The 15540-nt window shown below is 39.2% G+C and overlaps 1 protein-coding gene across 1 annotated transcript in view; it reads left to right on the forward strand.

Annotated features, from left to right (window-relative positions):
• Positions 1-15540, forward strand: part of Pcdh15 (protocadherin related 15) — a 777836-nt gene that overhangs the window by 545368 nt on the left and 216928 nt on the right. The window contains exons 17-18 of the mRNA XM_076917096.1: positions 3082-3175; positions 12751-12879. Of these exons, the coding sequence (XP_076773211.1) occupies positions 3082-3175; positions 12751-12879 (223 nt within the window). The remainder of the gene's footprint in view (positions 1-3081; positions 3176-12750; positions 12880-15540) is intronic.

The following is a 15540-nucleotide window of genomic DNA, read 5'->3' on the forward strand; positions in this document are numbered from 1 at the left end:
TGCTGAATACCATCCCTTAGGGCAGCCGGCAGCTTTAGATAAGACAGCTACAATTCTTCATGAACAGATAAAGGTATATACATAAGTAGTCTGGAGCATAACTTCCCTTTATGCTCTCAAGACCAACGGTTCTCAACCTATCTAATGCTATTAATTAAAACCTTTTAATACAGCTCCTCACGTTGTGGTGATCTCCAACCATAAAATTATCTCCTTTGCTACTTCATAACTGTGATTTTGTTATTGCTAGGAATTAAGTAAAGATCTGATATGCAGAATTATCAATACGCAACCCCTGCGAATGGATCATTTGAACCCTAAAGAGGTCGAACCCACAAATTGAGAATCATTGTTCAAGACCAATATGAGCCAGAAAGATTAGAAGAAGAAAAAAAAAAAGCTCTCCCATTATTGTTAACTTATCTTTTTCTCTTTTGTACCTTCATTTGGATTCTGTAAATATTTGTATTTACAGAATTGAGTATTTGTCATAGTCCCATCCAACTTGAATCTGACTCTGGCTGCTTAAAGCTTTGATGTTCTGTGGGAGAGGTACCATCTTGGTATTGCCTCCTTCATCACACTGACTGCCTTCAACTTATGAATGGTGTTTTCAGTTCTGGGAAACTCAGTTAGCACTATCAATGGGGTTATCAGAATCAAATGCTCATGTACCATACAAAGATATTTATTTATTTATTTATTTATTTATTTATTTATGCACTCCTGGTATGGATAGTGTTTCCTGGCCTCTTAGCCTCCACGAGCAGTTAGTGGGAATGTTCCTCCTTCCCAGCTTTATCATGAGGGATGTTCATGTGTTCCATGGACACATCCTTCTGCTCTGAATACTCAAAGACGCTATCTACCTTTCATTCTCCTTGCCAAGCATCAAGCATTCCCCACACCATAATCTGCCTCCACCATTTAGTCAGAAGGCATATAGCACTGCTTCATCTCTGTTGTGTTTTATAAAAGAGAAAGAAAGAAAGAGAGAGAGAGAGAGAGAGAGAGAGAGAGAGAGAGAGAGAGAGAATGGGAGTAGAGACCAGCCATGAGCACCATGAGAGAGGGGGGGAAGGGATGAGGAGGGAGAAGGGACAAAGAGGGAAAAGGGAAAAGAGTAAGAAGAGCAAGAGAAGAGAGAGAGGAGGGGGCAAGTAGCCCCTTTTATAGTGAGTCAGGCACACCTGGCTGTTGCCAGGTAACTGTGGGGCGGAGCCTAGAAGGAATGCCAACATTCTTTACCATCATATAAATAAGAGGAAAAATAGTTATTTATGTAAAAACTGGCCCAAGACAGAAAGTCTAGTCACTTTCTAACTTCACGCCCAAGGCGAGTTACAGAGGAGAAACAGGAAGTATAACCACCTAAAGCAGAACGAGACCAGAAACGATTCATTTTTCTCTCTGTTGAACATGGCTAAGTTGACAGACAGACTTCCCATTTCTTAAGTTGTTTCTAAGTGCATTTGAAAAGCCAAAACTGCCTTCCTTTTCTCTTGGAGTGTTATGACGGGATGAGATTCCCTGAAACATCTGCAGTGTCCAGCGTTGATGTAAACCTGAGTGAGTATTGCGAATGTGCTCTGGAGGTAGATTCCAGTATTTTTTGACGAAACAGTTTTCAGTCAGTGTTCTGCAGTGCTGCCTTATACCCTGAGAGCTTCCAGAGTCCGTATCATCAACAGAAATTCAACCGGATGAGTGAGCGTGTTCCTGGCTTCCATTTATGCCTTTGACTGTGCTCACTGCCCCTCTTAATGGGTATCATATAAATTCCAGCCTCAGAATCAAAGCGCTTAAGTCAAAACAGACCCTATTTATCAGTCAAAAGCTAACTAGGTTTATCTACTTGATTAAAATCTCACTGTTTTATTGCGTTAAGGTAAACGCTCTTTATAGAGGGCGCTGGGTGAAAATACCATTTGCAACATCTAGTGTAAAACCCCAAAACACACGTTGAGTGTATTTTGAAATCTAATTTGTTAAAAATATTACATTGGAGAGAAGTATACAGAGGAGACACTTATTCTGGGTAATAAAGGGGTACGAGTAAATAATTCTAAGAAATGAGAATATGTTCAAGTATTGTTTGTAACTTATTATGCATATTTTGAAAATCACCCTAAATTTCAGAAAAATAAGAATATCATATAATTTCTAGTATGTCCACAAGCATTTATTTATAATTATTAAATGAGCAAGTGAGCACTAATTATAATCTACTATAAAGAATGTAAACTACACAGTATAATTCTTTCTTACAAGACAGTTGTAAACGAACATGTTTATGAAAATAACAAGAAATATTAATAATTTGTTACATAGTTCTACAGATTTAATATAATCTTTGAATTACGTGATTTTTGCATGAGTTCTGTTAGTGGGATGTGCAAAGGAAAGTGAGCTTTATCGTAGCACTTGTCAAAGGGAAAGAAAGCCTTCCACCTCTAGCATGAGCGGTTTGCAATGAATGGGAAAACAGTGTGTGCTCTTTATAAAGGACAACCCCTTCACTGAGAATTATGGTGTTGCCTGGAAACAAAAGAGCATTTATTTTGAAATGGTGACACGCGCGGCAGGCATCTTTCTCCCAGGAATGAATTAGGCGTGGTGATTTCGTTTTTGCTTGATTTTTCCACTAGAATGTGGAGAATCATCACTGTGATCCCATCCAGGTTTACAGTTTCCTGTTATTGCTAAGAATCTCAACATGAGTCCTAGAATCCCACTTCAATACTCAGTTTATGATTATAGAGAGTGGATAAAAAAAAATCAAAAATAGCTCTTCCCAATAGACCGCCCTCTTCTGCTTTAGACATATATAAGAGAAAACGTACAATTTTTATTAGTGGGGAGGAATGGCAACCAATGGGAGAAGGGGACAAGCTAAGGTAAGGGGGCGAACAAGAGTGAAGGGGAGAGGTGGAAGTGGGAAATGGGGGTGGAAGGAGGAAGATGAAGGTGATGGGGGAGGGGGAGGATAGAGAAGAACAGATCTGCAGGGATCATCGTCGTATCCAATTCAGAAAAATAAATGTTTACTTAACACCACTTTTTGTTTCTTTCTGCCTCTAGCACAGGGATTCTCAGCCTAGGGAAGGCTCTAGACCGGGAGAGCACGGACCGCTACATCCTCATCGTCACAGCCTCAGATGGCAGGCCGGATGGAGTAAGTGTTACTACAGGGGCGGGGAAGCTAAAGAGTCCCGTATTCCTACGTATTCCTACATCTCTAAAACATGTGTTACAGCCATAGTGGCCTTACTCACCTAGAATGAAATCCTTTCTCAAAGGCCTTTCTTAACAGATGTACGCACACTCTGAAACTGCCCTGGTACCTCCACCTTTGATGTGAGGAAAGGACCCTTGTGATCACACTCTTACTATCTGTGCAACTCACAGGGAACCTGAACTGAGATTTTTTTTTTCTCTAGCAAGCATCGCACCGGGTCAGTCAGAGGCAGCATCACGGGGCATTCTGAGGCTTTCTGGGTTGAACATTCTCCTTTGAGCATGACTTTTGCAGAGACAGTAGAGTAACAGATTGTATGGATAAATACATTTAAGTGCATAGGGAATTAGGACATTTGAGACATAGAATTGACCACGGATTACTCGGGATTTAACAAAACCTGGATGATGTCCCCCTCCCCCCCCCTTAAGCTGCCCATAACTTTAGAGAGGTAAATTCCATTTCCCACTTTTTCTAGATGTACTCGTCAGTCTTAAGAATAAATAAATTGATTTCATTAGTTCACAATTCTTTTCATTTGCTTGCTTTGTTTCTTTCTTTTCTTCTAAACTTAGGTGTTTGAACCTAGAGCCTGGCCTGAGCCTCTACCACAGATCACAACCACAATAGTCTGGAATTAAACCTCATTTGTCTATGTTCTTTCAATGACTTTGGTCACAGCTTCCAAATCAGTATTTGAAAGCCTTGTAGTGTTTCTGACACTGGTAGTAATTTTTTCACTATTTTTTTTGTTTTTGTTTCTATTTTATTTTTGTCTCTCTCTCTCTCTCTCTCTCTCTCTCTCTCTCTCTCTCTCTCTCTCTGTGTGTGTGTGTGTGTGTGTGTGTGTGTGTGTGTGTGTGTGTTCACAGATGTGTGTGCATCTGTGTGATTGCACATAAGTACACAAGTGCAGGGCAGAGGTCAACCTCAGGCCTTGGCTCAGGAGCTGTCTCCCTTGTTTTCTGAGGCAGAGTCTCTCACTGGGAACTAGGATTTCAGATTAAGATGGCTGACCAGTAAGCCCCAAGGATCTGTCAGTCTCAGTACTCCTAGCACAGGGGTGCCAAGATGCAAACATACAAGCTCATAGCACCATGCTCAGCTTATGGGTTCCTCATGCTTGCAACACATAGAGTTCACACACAAAGTCATCTCCACAGCCCTTGTTTCTGGCTGCTTTAGTCAACTGCTTGTGTGTCAGCTCAACAAAGTTGCTAGAAACAGTTCTGAACCCATGAGATAAATACATGAAGGTCAGCCAGTTCAATAGTAATTTACCGTAGTTTCCTTGAAATGATTTCTTTGCTCTAGATTATATGGCTCTTAGGATGAGCATAAAAGGATGCGTTTCTAACATTTAAATCCAGGGTATTGCTGAGAAAAAAATTTGCCAAGATGAAAAGCATGTCAAATTAATATTTAATATCATAACCTTCATAAGAAATAAAACTAGTGATAATTGGTCATAAAAAACTCCCCTAAAAACAATTTGGACTTTTAAAAGAGTCTAATAAGTATTATGCAGGAAGTAAAATGTACATTTCAAAGAATATGAGATAAAAGGAAGACTAGAGGAAGATTGATTTTATGCACAGAACATGTCTGATTTGTAGCGTGCCGGTGTTACATGAAGGTGCAGGAGTCAGAGCCTCTAGAAGAAACCTGGAACTTGACTAATGATTAGACATTACTGAGTCTCCTGACCAGCTAATTGCTGAGACGGGGTGCTCAGGAAAAGAAGGAGGAGTTGTTTAAATAACTAATTAAAGGGTATAATTAAAGTGAAGTGACATTCAGGTATAGAACATTCGGATACAGGAAGAAGCAAAGGGCATACATAGCCTTGGGGTAAGTCACATAGTCAGTTGGAAATTACCAGCCATGGATATTTAAGGTCTAGCCTTAAAAATAAAACGCCTTAGACAAGGGAAGAGATGAAGAATAGCTAGCATGTTCAGTGTCTGGACCATGCACTGTCTACTAAGCATGGCGCCGCCACCCATTCAGTGTGTGTGTGTGTGTGTGTGTGTGTGTGTGCGTGTGTGTGTGTAAATAAACAATAGGTGGGGAGGGTTGTGCACATGAACACAGATCCTGAGGAGTCCAGAAAAGAGTACCGGATGCTCTGGTGCTGAAGTTACAAAGTAATAGGCAAGGCTGAACTGTCCTATGTGATGCTGGAGCTGAAGTCAGGACCTTGCCAAAAGCAACAAATGTTTTAAACCGCTGAGACTTTTTTCCAGAGCTTGGAAATTTTTACAGGAGACTGTGTAGCCAGTACCTGAAGAACAAATGATATGATATATCCTAATATATTCTGTGGTCTTAATAACACCTTTTTATTTAAAGTTTTTAACTTAAATCTTTTGCACAGCCATAATAAAAAAATCTAAATAATCATGAAATTTAAAATAAATAAATAATGAACATGAACCAGCAGTTTTAATTTTAAAAAACCGGTTAGGCTTTAATTAAATAAAAAATAAGTTAAAATTAATTTGTAGAAAATAAATTGCCAGGGTAAGGGCTTTCGTTGTTGTTTGTTTTGTTTTGTTTGTTTGGGTGGGTTTTTTTTGTGAAATTTTCCTATCTCCTTGAATAGTGTTGGTAAAACAGAGTCTCCTCACACTGTATTTCTTGTTGCTAATTTTGAAGAGGATGTTCTTAAAATTTAATTTGACTTTCTTCTAATTTTTCTTTTCTGTCTTCATTCGGAGTAATTAAAAACCTTAGGAAGCTACCTATAGTTTATTATTATAAATATGTGGATTTCATTAGCCGTCACAGGCATAAGTCATTTCACATATTAGTAATTACATCCATTTAGAGTTCCTACTTATTTATGAGCTTGGCAAAGTGTAGCTAGAATGGGTTTCGATGGAAAGCCTTGTGTGTGTTGGTATTTATGCAGTTACACTTTATGGCATGTGCTTCCAGGAACAGCTTTCTCGGTCCTGAGACCTTTGATTCTGTTTCCCTTTAAAGGGTTTTACAATTACTCTGTCCTTTAAAGAAATGTTTACATAACATTTCTTAATTCTGAACTAAGCCTGGTCCAACAAAACCAAACTAAAACAAAACTTGATTTGAAAATCTGGGCAATCAATCAGTATTACAGGTTCATGGATATGGTCACCACAGATGTCTCTTCCTTTCTCTATGACCATCCTTCACGTGCATAAAGTGGCTTCACAAGCCACCTAGAGTAGCTTGACATGTCAGGGGTGAGGTGAGGAGGGAGACCTTGTACTCTGCCTCTCATCCTTCCAAATCTCTCCTTTCATCTCCAGATGGACCTTTTCTCTGTCCCATCATTAGCAACGACACTCTGTTCCTGAGCTGTCTTCCTTGAAAAGTCTTTTAGCTCAATAACAGGAAGAATTTTTTTTTTTCTAAATCACAAAGGAAATCCAGTGACCTCGATAAGACTCCTCTGGCTCTTGGTCCCGGAGTTTCAAGAGGTTTGCTGTTAAACACAACACTATTTCACACTGCCGTGACATATACTCTCTAGGCCGGGTGCCCACGGCTGACTGTGCACTTTCCTTGTTTATTGGCATAAGAAAAATCTAACTCTTACATCATACATCCTAATTCCCTCAGCCATTAAAATTCCATATTTACAACACAGAATTTCCAAAATAAGAATAAACTTTTTGTTTATTTAGACGCAAGGACTGTGTCTGTATAAGTAGTTTTTGTTTTCTTTCCTGGACATTATTGTAGTTCATTGGCTTTACAGCTGGGTAAAACTTCCCATGGCTTTCTCTCCATTAGTAGCTTAAATAGCAACTTCTGATCCTGCAGGAGCTAGGCCTCACAGACGAGGCTTTCAGATCACTTCCTGGGTTGGGGATGGAAGCATATGTCCACTTTCCCTTTCAGGTATAGAATCCCGTCTGGTGCAAACCAGAGCAAACCCTGTGCATACTGCCAATCTCTGTGAGTCACTACTCTTCCAAGGCCCGTGTTGAAAATTTATAGTGTCTTCAGCAATGGGGTCCGACCCTCAGGTTTGGGGTCACAAAGAACAATGACAGTAGCCTATATTGCTTTGTACTCTTCTTGTTAGCTCACCAACAACTGGAAGGGAGGTTCCCCATGCTTGCAACTAAAGGTTTTGGTTTTGTTGTTGTTGTTGTTGTTGTTGTTGTTGTTGGATGATCTATGGCTCTGGGGACAGGGCATTTTTCCTCAGTTTAAATGTTCTTATAAATAATGTATTTGTCAACATTTTTTTCAAACATTCTTACAGATATTTATGCCTTCTGCCCCCTACCTATGTATTTACCTCCATACCCCCCCTCCCAGGTTAAAGTCCCCCCTTTTCCTATTTCTCCCTTCATAAAGCCCAGGTCCTACTGTCCTCTTCTCTAGAGATCCTTCTCTATACCCTCACCCCAGTGACCCCATTTTACTTTCATGGCATCTGCAGAGTTACTTCAGGCCATATATGTACATATAACGTTCAGAGTTGGGCACAACAAATAAAAAGGCTTTTTTCCCTCTGGGTCTGTGTTAACTCAGTATAATATTTTTTAGATCTACCTCCTTGTCTTCAATGTTCACGGTTTCATTTTTCTTTACTGCTGGATAATATCTATAGTGTATACGTACGTCATTTTTATTATCCATCCATCAACTGAAGGACATTTAGGCTGTTCCCATTTATCTCCTAGCTATTGCGACTAGGCCAGCATTGAACATGGCAGATTAAGTATCTGTGAAGTAGGGTTTTGAGTCCTTTGGGCGTATGCCAAGTAGTGGTGTGTCTGGGTCATATGATAGATTTATTTTTAGATTTTGGGGGATTCTCCGCACAGATTTCCACAGTGGCTGCCCCAGTTTGCAGTTCCATCACAAGCGAATGGCGCCTCCCTGTCACTCACATCCTCACCAGCATGTGACATCAGTTGTTTTGTACATCTCTGCCATTCCGATGGGAGTAAGATGAAGTCTCAAAAGTCATCTTGATTTACATTTCCCTAATCACTAAGGATGCTAAGTTTTGAACTATTTCTTAACCATTCTCGTTCTTTTGAGATCAACTCTGTTGAGAGTCAAAGCTCATTTTTTCTAATTTTAAAAACTTTATTATTTTTATGTGTATGAGTGTTTTATCTGTGTGCATGTATGTGCACCACATACATTCCTGACACCTATAAAGGCCAGAATAAAGTTCCGGGTCCTTTGGGACTGGACCTACAGTTGTGATTCTCCATGTAGGAGCTATGTTGGGTATCACACCTGGGTCCTCTGCAAGAGCGACAAATACTCTTAAACTCTGAGCCAGATCTCCAGTTCTCCTTTCTCCATAGCCCATTTTAAATTGGGTGATTTATAATCTTGATTCTGTTTTTGAGTTCTTTGTAGATTCTGGATTAAATGTTCAGAATGTACTTTAAAATGGTTTAATTTTCTTTATGTCTAATTATGTTTTATTTAAAAATATATTTCACTTTTTGTTTTCATTTTTCTTATTTGGAATAGATTTTTTGACTCATATAATATATCCTAATTAAGGGTTCTCCACCTTCTGTAACTCCCAACTTCTTCCCATATCCTCGCCCATTTGGATCCACCCCTATTAAGACTGTAGGACTGGATTTGTAGCTCTGTGGGACAGTCTTTGTCTAGTATGTACATGACACTGGGTTCAATCCACAGGTTCATGTGTTTCTCTTCCCATTCTTTTATTATACATGTATAAGCAATTTTTTTTATTTAGACTTGCATAAATAGAAGTGCATCGTCTTTTGTTTTACCACTTAATGCACTTAAATTTTGTGTATATTAATTTCCTTTTACTCCCAAACTATTTTTTAATGATTTAAGTAATTAACTTGATAGGATCAATAAAGTTCATAATATAAAAGGCATCAGAAATTATACATATTCAATCAGCATTTTTTAATTGAGAAGTTTTTTTGTGTGGATACTTGTTCATTGCTTTCTAGACCATGAACTCTTTGGAAAACCAACGTTGCTATGTCACTGTCAACATAAGGGCCATCACAGTCAAAGAAAATTAGTATATAAAAACTGTTGTTATAGAAACGCCTGCCTATATTAGTTAAGAATAGAATATATATATATATATATATATATATATATTTTTTTTTAAGATTTGTTTATTATTAAAAATAAAAATCAGGTGATCAAAATGGGTATCGGCTACAGGTGATCAATGATAGTATTTAGTACTAAAATACAAAAATTTCTAACTAATGGAGATTGTAAGAGATGAAACATTTGAGAAAATAATAAGCAAATTTCTTAGACGGAATAATTACATTATTTATTGGACTTGTTGACTTGATAACTGTTTAATGGTCATATTACAAATCCACCTATAGGATTGTGAAACGCACCCTTTTATTATACCTTTATTAGCATGGACTATGTTCATTTATTAGTAATTAACTTTTAAAACCTAGAATCTGTCCTCAATATGAAGCATGGTCCATGTTGAATCATAGTGTGACCATTTTCCTGACAAACCTAAAAACCAAAACCACTATGCTCTGTAGCCAGGCAGTCTAGGATTATGTTACCATGGTCTAAAGAGTATATCCAGTAAATGTAAAATGTAGCCAGAGTCAAGAGCATTGCTGATACCCAGGGAACTTTGGCACAAACATTGTCCCTGTCTTAAGAAATGTTTAAGCTGGAAATTACTCATCCATGTGGATTCCCATCACCTCCTGTAAAACTCAGAACAATGTTAGAAAGTATGTCCAAGTTCCCGTCAATGTGTCTTCCACACAGTGATGACCCAGTTCCCCTGGGCATCAACCAGTCACAGGTCAGTCTCTGACACTAGATCTAAGATAGTTTGCAAGCCTACTGCTCTATGGAATGACAAATCTAAAAAATAAAAGATATATAAGGTGATAAAAATAGATAGGTAGGAAATGCAGAGGTGGACATAAAGGTGTCTAGGGAGTTTAAAGGAAAGCCAGGGACACAGTGCAACCACTCTGAAGTCTTTGCTTCAAGCTGTCAAATTTAATATCTGTTCACCCTCAGGCAAATTGGGAAATACTGCTGCTATAAAACACATTTAAAAAAAAAGCCTGGTTTCACCTCTAACATAACTTGAAATAACACTTGTTAAAATATTTTTTTTCCATTACAAAAACACTGTAGCTTTCTTGGGGAAGATTTGAGAAATATAGAAATGTTACAAGGGAAAAATAAAACACCTGTGTGGCATGTAGTCAGAATTTTTATTTCTTTATGTAAGCTCACAGTATGCGTACACACGTGTGTATTTGTTTGTGTGCATCTTTTCCATTAAATGATTTAATTGGTAATCTATGCAGAGAAGAGTACAGACCCCATAACTGGATAGCTTGCTAAGTTTCCAAGCTGAGAGAGCTTCTGAGAGAATAGCCCACTGCAAGAAACAAGTTCTTTGGCTCTTGTTTGCAACCCCATAGGAAGAACAACAATATCAACCAACCAGAGCCCCCCCAGAGCTCCCAGGGACTAAACCAAAGAGTACACATGGAGGAACCCATGGCTCCAACTACATATGTAGCAGAGGAACCATATATCTATTGTCTATCATCAATGGGGGGGGCATGGTCCTGTGGTGGCTCAATGCCCCAGTGTAGGGAATGCCAGGGTGGTGAGAAGAAGTAGGTAGGTGGGTGGGGGAACACCCTTATAGAGGCAGGGGGAGGGGGGATGGGATAGAAAGTTTGCAGAGGGTAAACCAGGAAATGGGATAAGATTTGAAATGTAAATAAATAAAATATCCAATAATAAAAGAAAAGAAAAATCTATCCCTTCCATTATCTAGAATTTCTTCCAGCTCTCTTCCTTGCCACGTCATACTGACTCTAGTGAAACTATGTAACTCCATGTGATTGTGCCTAATTTCTGACACTCAACCTGATGTCCATGAATTATACCACAAGATTGCTCATGGCAGTTGTGTCACACGCCCCCAGCCTCTACCCTTGTCTATTTCATGCATAGAGCACTTATCAATATCTCCTATGGATGGACATTGGACAGCTTCCAGATTTGGGCTACTGGATGCTGTTGTGACCCTCTTTAAGTCAAACTTTGATTGAATATTACATGCATATAACTCAGGTACATGTTGCTCTAAATTACGAAGGGATGAGCCATCAGTGCACACAAATAACCAAGCCACCCACATCTAGCACCCTTCTGTGGTTTTAATGTCAGCTGAACCTGTTATAGAATAGATACAGAGGTTTAAGATAACTTTATATGGAAGGTTGTTCTTCATTTTGTTTAGTAGAGGCAGTTTAAAACAGACGTCTTAGAAGGTGGGGTTGAATCTGAGTTAAGGCAACATGACTCCTGCAGTTCACCAAGGAATTGCATTGTTTTCAACAGAAAGCATGGTCTTTTATCAGCCCACTTCACGTTGGTAGCCAAGAGACCCTACTTTGTCTCTGTCCACTTCTTGATGGCCACACAGCTTTTTTAGAGTCACTCACCACAACTCATATTCTGTGTATAGTCTACTTTTATTACAAATTACCTCCAAGGTAGTAAAAGCTTTATTTTTTTATATATACATACTTTCTCTGGTGTTCCAGACTCAAAGTATTCCTATTTTCTTAAACAAATCTCCTTCTCTCAAGGGATTTTCACTCTCTCTTTCCTCTCATATCTCACTGACCTGCAGTTAAGCATCTTAATATCCTAGCATATTTTATGTTTTACCTTGTAAGTTAGGGATCTTTTTTCCCGTGTTTGGTCTTTGCCACTTGTAACCCACCCCACACTGAGACAGAAGGAGGAAGAGGCCAAAGTTGGAGGGAGGCTCCAGCTCAATTCACACATAAAGACAAACTTATGGACCCTGAGACCTCAACCTCCATAACATTTTCTGGTTCAGTAGGCCAAGATTTCCCTTTAAGTAAGGAGCATCCACAGAACAGGGCAGTTTAGCTGACACTAATGTCACTCTCTGGGGACTCAACGCTCATAATTTCATAGGGCTCAAATTCTTGATTTAGATGTAAACATCCAATCTTACTAAGGTGATATATCCTGACAGTGTTAGTTTACCTGAAAATATTTATTTATATGTCAGGCTATTTGATAGTATACATTTATGTTTTGATTCTGTTTGATAGTATATATGTTTCTGTTTAATTGTGAAATACACAATTGATGAAAAGTACAAAATAGCACAGTCTATGGATAAAAGGGTATGTTTGGGTATAAATAAAAGCTCACCAATCATAAAACAAACTAAAAGTAGCGTAATCTAAAAGGTAAGCCCCTAGGAGATACTGGACATTCTCAGAAGATGTGTGCCCTATACTGTATCATTGGCTCTCTCCATCTGTTTTGTTGGTTTGTTTGGTTTTAATATTCTGTGTCTTTTTCCTTTGGAAAGCTAAGGAACAGAGATGCCTTTCAGATGGAGAAAATCAAAACCAGTGTGGACACTTAACTGAATCTCAAAGGAATGCAGCTCCACTCATCCTGAATCTTCTTCTCTTTTTTTCTTTAAGACCTCAACGGCCACTGTGAACATAGTGGTGACAGATGTCAATGACAACGCTCCTGTGTTTGATCCCTATCTGCCCAGAAACCTCTCTGTGGTGGAGGAAGAGGCCAATGCCTTTGTGGGTCAAGTCCGGGTAAGTGGACTCATCACTGAGCTTAAGTGTTGTTTGTAGGAACCTAACATCTTACACCATAATTTTGAAAAGAGACACTTATGAAGTAATCTATAAATGACTTCATGACCCTTTGGTAGTCAAATCCTGTACATTTGATTTTTATTTGTTATATTTAATGACATTTGTATCATTTAAACATTCACTAACAGTAGTTTTCCTCTCTGACTCAATCCAAGAAATTTTATTTTCAGAAAAAAATATATTTAGAAGAGCTATGTGTTTTAGTGTACAGTTAGAGTTAGATGTGGACCTTCCGAATGCAAAATAGAGAAGGCTAGATGTGAATTCATTTCATGTTATAAACCTGACTTTAGATTCTACTCTTGGTTGTGTATTCTGCACACTCTAGGATTAATTTCCAGGTGTGTTCTCCCACTTCTTGTGTGTACATGTTATTCATTTTCTACAGTAATTGTGATCAGTGCCAGGGAAGAACCGAGAGCTTTGTGTACACTAGTGGAACACTAGTGGAACATTCATTCACTGTGCATTGAGCCATAACATCAACTCTGTAGTTGTGGTTGGCAAACTACCTCGTTGTTTATTAAGGTATATCCAGGTTCCTACACTTACACTCTAGCACGGCTCACAGTTTAGAAACCATAGTACAAGAAATATCTAGAGACCGGTAGTATCCTCTGAAGCATGGAGGTGTTCTTGAGAGCATTGCTAAGACTTACTCCTGGGAGACAGCTGAGGCAAGTAACATTATAAACACAGGATACTGACTTAGTGCTGCCTGTGCCCTGGACTACTCACTGACTGACCACGCCTGTCCTTAGGGGTTGGAGGTGAGGTTGTACAGAATCAACAACACATAACTTGGAAGCAGGTGAGAAAGGCCACAGCAAGCTCATCTGAATACTGCTGCAATCTCCTTGAATACCCTCCACCTACGTCCCATTGGCCCCAAGAAATCATCTCTTTTAAATGGCAGTTTCTGATTGGCTGGCATTGTCTGCATCAGCAATCTTTGGTCTCTCAGGAAGTCTTCAATTAGGTCCTCCTGCAGGAGATGTCTTTGCAGCTGCTTGGTCCCGGCATTTATGTAGAGCTAGCCACCACTGTTTCTCCTACATTTAACTCAGTTTTTACTAAGGTAAGGCAGTTCATTGATGTGAGCATCGGTAAGAACAAACATGACATACTCGTATAGCTGAGCTGCCTACCCATGTCTGGATCCAGAAACAGGAAAAAAAAAAAAAAATTCTCTTCTAAAAGAATGCCAGCAAGGAGTCCTGGAAAGAGGATAACATTTAAAATGTAAATAAAGGAAAAATCCAATAAAAGGAAAAAAAGAATGCTCCAAAGAACTAAAAAAAGCTCCTGTAAGGTTCCACCTTTCAAAGGGTCCACCATCTTCCAGTAGTACTGGCTTGGAGACAATCTTTCAGCATAAGGACTCTGAATGAGAGTCAGTCACCCAGGCCCCAAATCCAAGTGTCAGGCCCTGTTCTATATCTCTTTGTGTTCATTTTTTTTTTTCAAAGAATTCTGGATGGCTCTCTGAATAGACGTCTTCAAGAATTCTGCTGCTTTTTAACCAAGCATAAAGTCTAGTGTTTAGTAGAGTCTATGGACTATGGAAGACGTTTTCTTTAAGTGCTATTGTAGACTTTAATGAGACTTTCACATCAGAGCCTATGGTTTCCTCATCATTGTCATGTGTGTGCATGTGTGCTTCTGTATGCATGTATGTATGTGTACATGTGTGGCTATGTGTGGATGTGTGCATTTGTTTGTATGTGTGTATACATGTGTGTGCATGTACATGCATGCATGCCTGTGTGTATGTTATGGAAGTGTGCATCTGAGTATATTTGTGTATATGTGTGTGCCTTTGTATGTATGTGTGTGCATACGTGTGTACATGTCTGTGCGCATCCATGTGAACATGTGTGTGCATGTGTGTGCATGTGTGTAGACACATATGTGGACATACTTGCACGTAGAGGCCTAGAGCTGGAGGTTGATGTCAGCAAAGACCCTGGATTGCTCTTCCACTTTTTTCAGCATGGCAGGGTCACTCAACGAAATCCAGAGATCACTGATCTGTCTAGTCTTCACACACCACCTGTCATATGTACAGATTGTGATGATCAAAACTCTGATCTTTACACTTCCACAGCAAGTACTTACACAGACGGCCACCTCCCCAGCATAGGTCCTGAGAGTTTGATCGGCTAGTTCGAATTCATTCTTTCTTTTTCCATAGATCTGCCAATACTCTGACTGCCAATTCTATGGCCATTATCATTTTTAGTCCCTGCCTCCAATCCAGGAAAGAGCATATTTTGCATTTTCCTTTCACTCCATTGTACTACCAGAGAGAGCCTGGACCATTGTGATGTTAGAGATGTTACATCACCAACTAGAGAGCAGATGTGAAGCCATTCATGTGATAGCTCCACTGCCTACACCATCTCTAGTGTCAAGTACCACACGTGGATTCTACAAAATAGATAGATAGATAGATAGATAGATAGATAGATAGATAGATAGATCACAAATGACAGAAGATTTAGATAGAAATAGTTTCTTAGGGGTCTGAGGATATGGCTCAATGGGTAAGGACCTTTGTTGCACAACCACATGGCCCTGACTTTGAATCACCAGAAA

The sequence above is a fragment of the Arvicanthis niloticus genome, chromosome 20 (assembly GCF_011762505.2).
Source record: "Arvicanthis niloticus isolate mArvNil1 chromosome 20, mArvNil1.pat.X, whole genome shotgun sequence".
Taxonomy (NCBI): Eukaryota; Metazoa; Chordata; class Mammalia; order Rodentia; family Muridae; genus Arvicanthis; species Arvicanthis niloticus.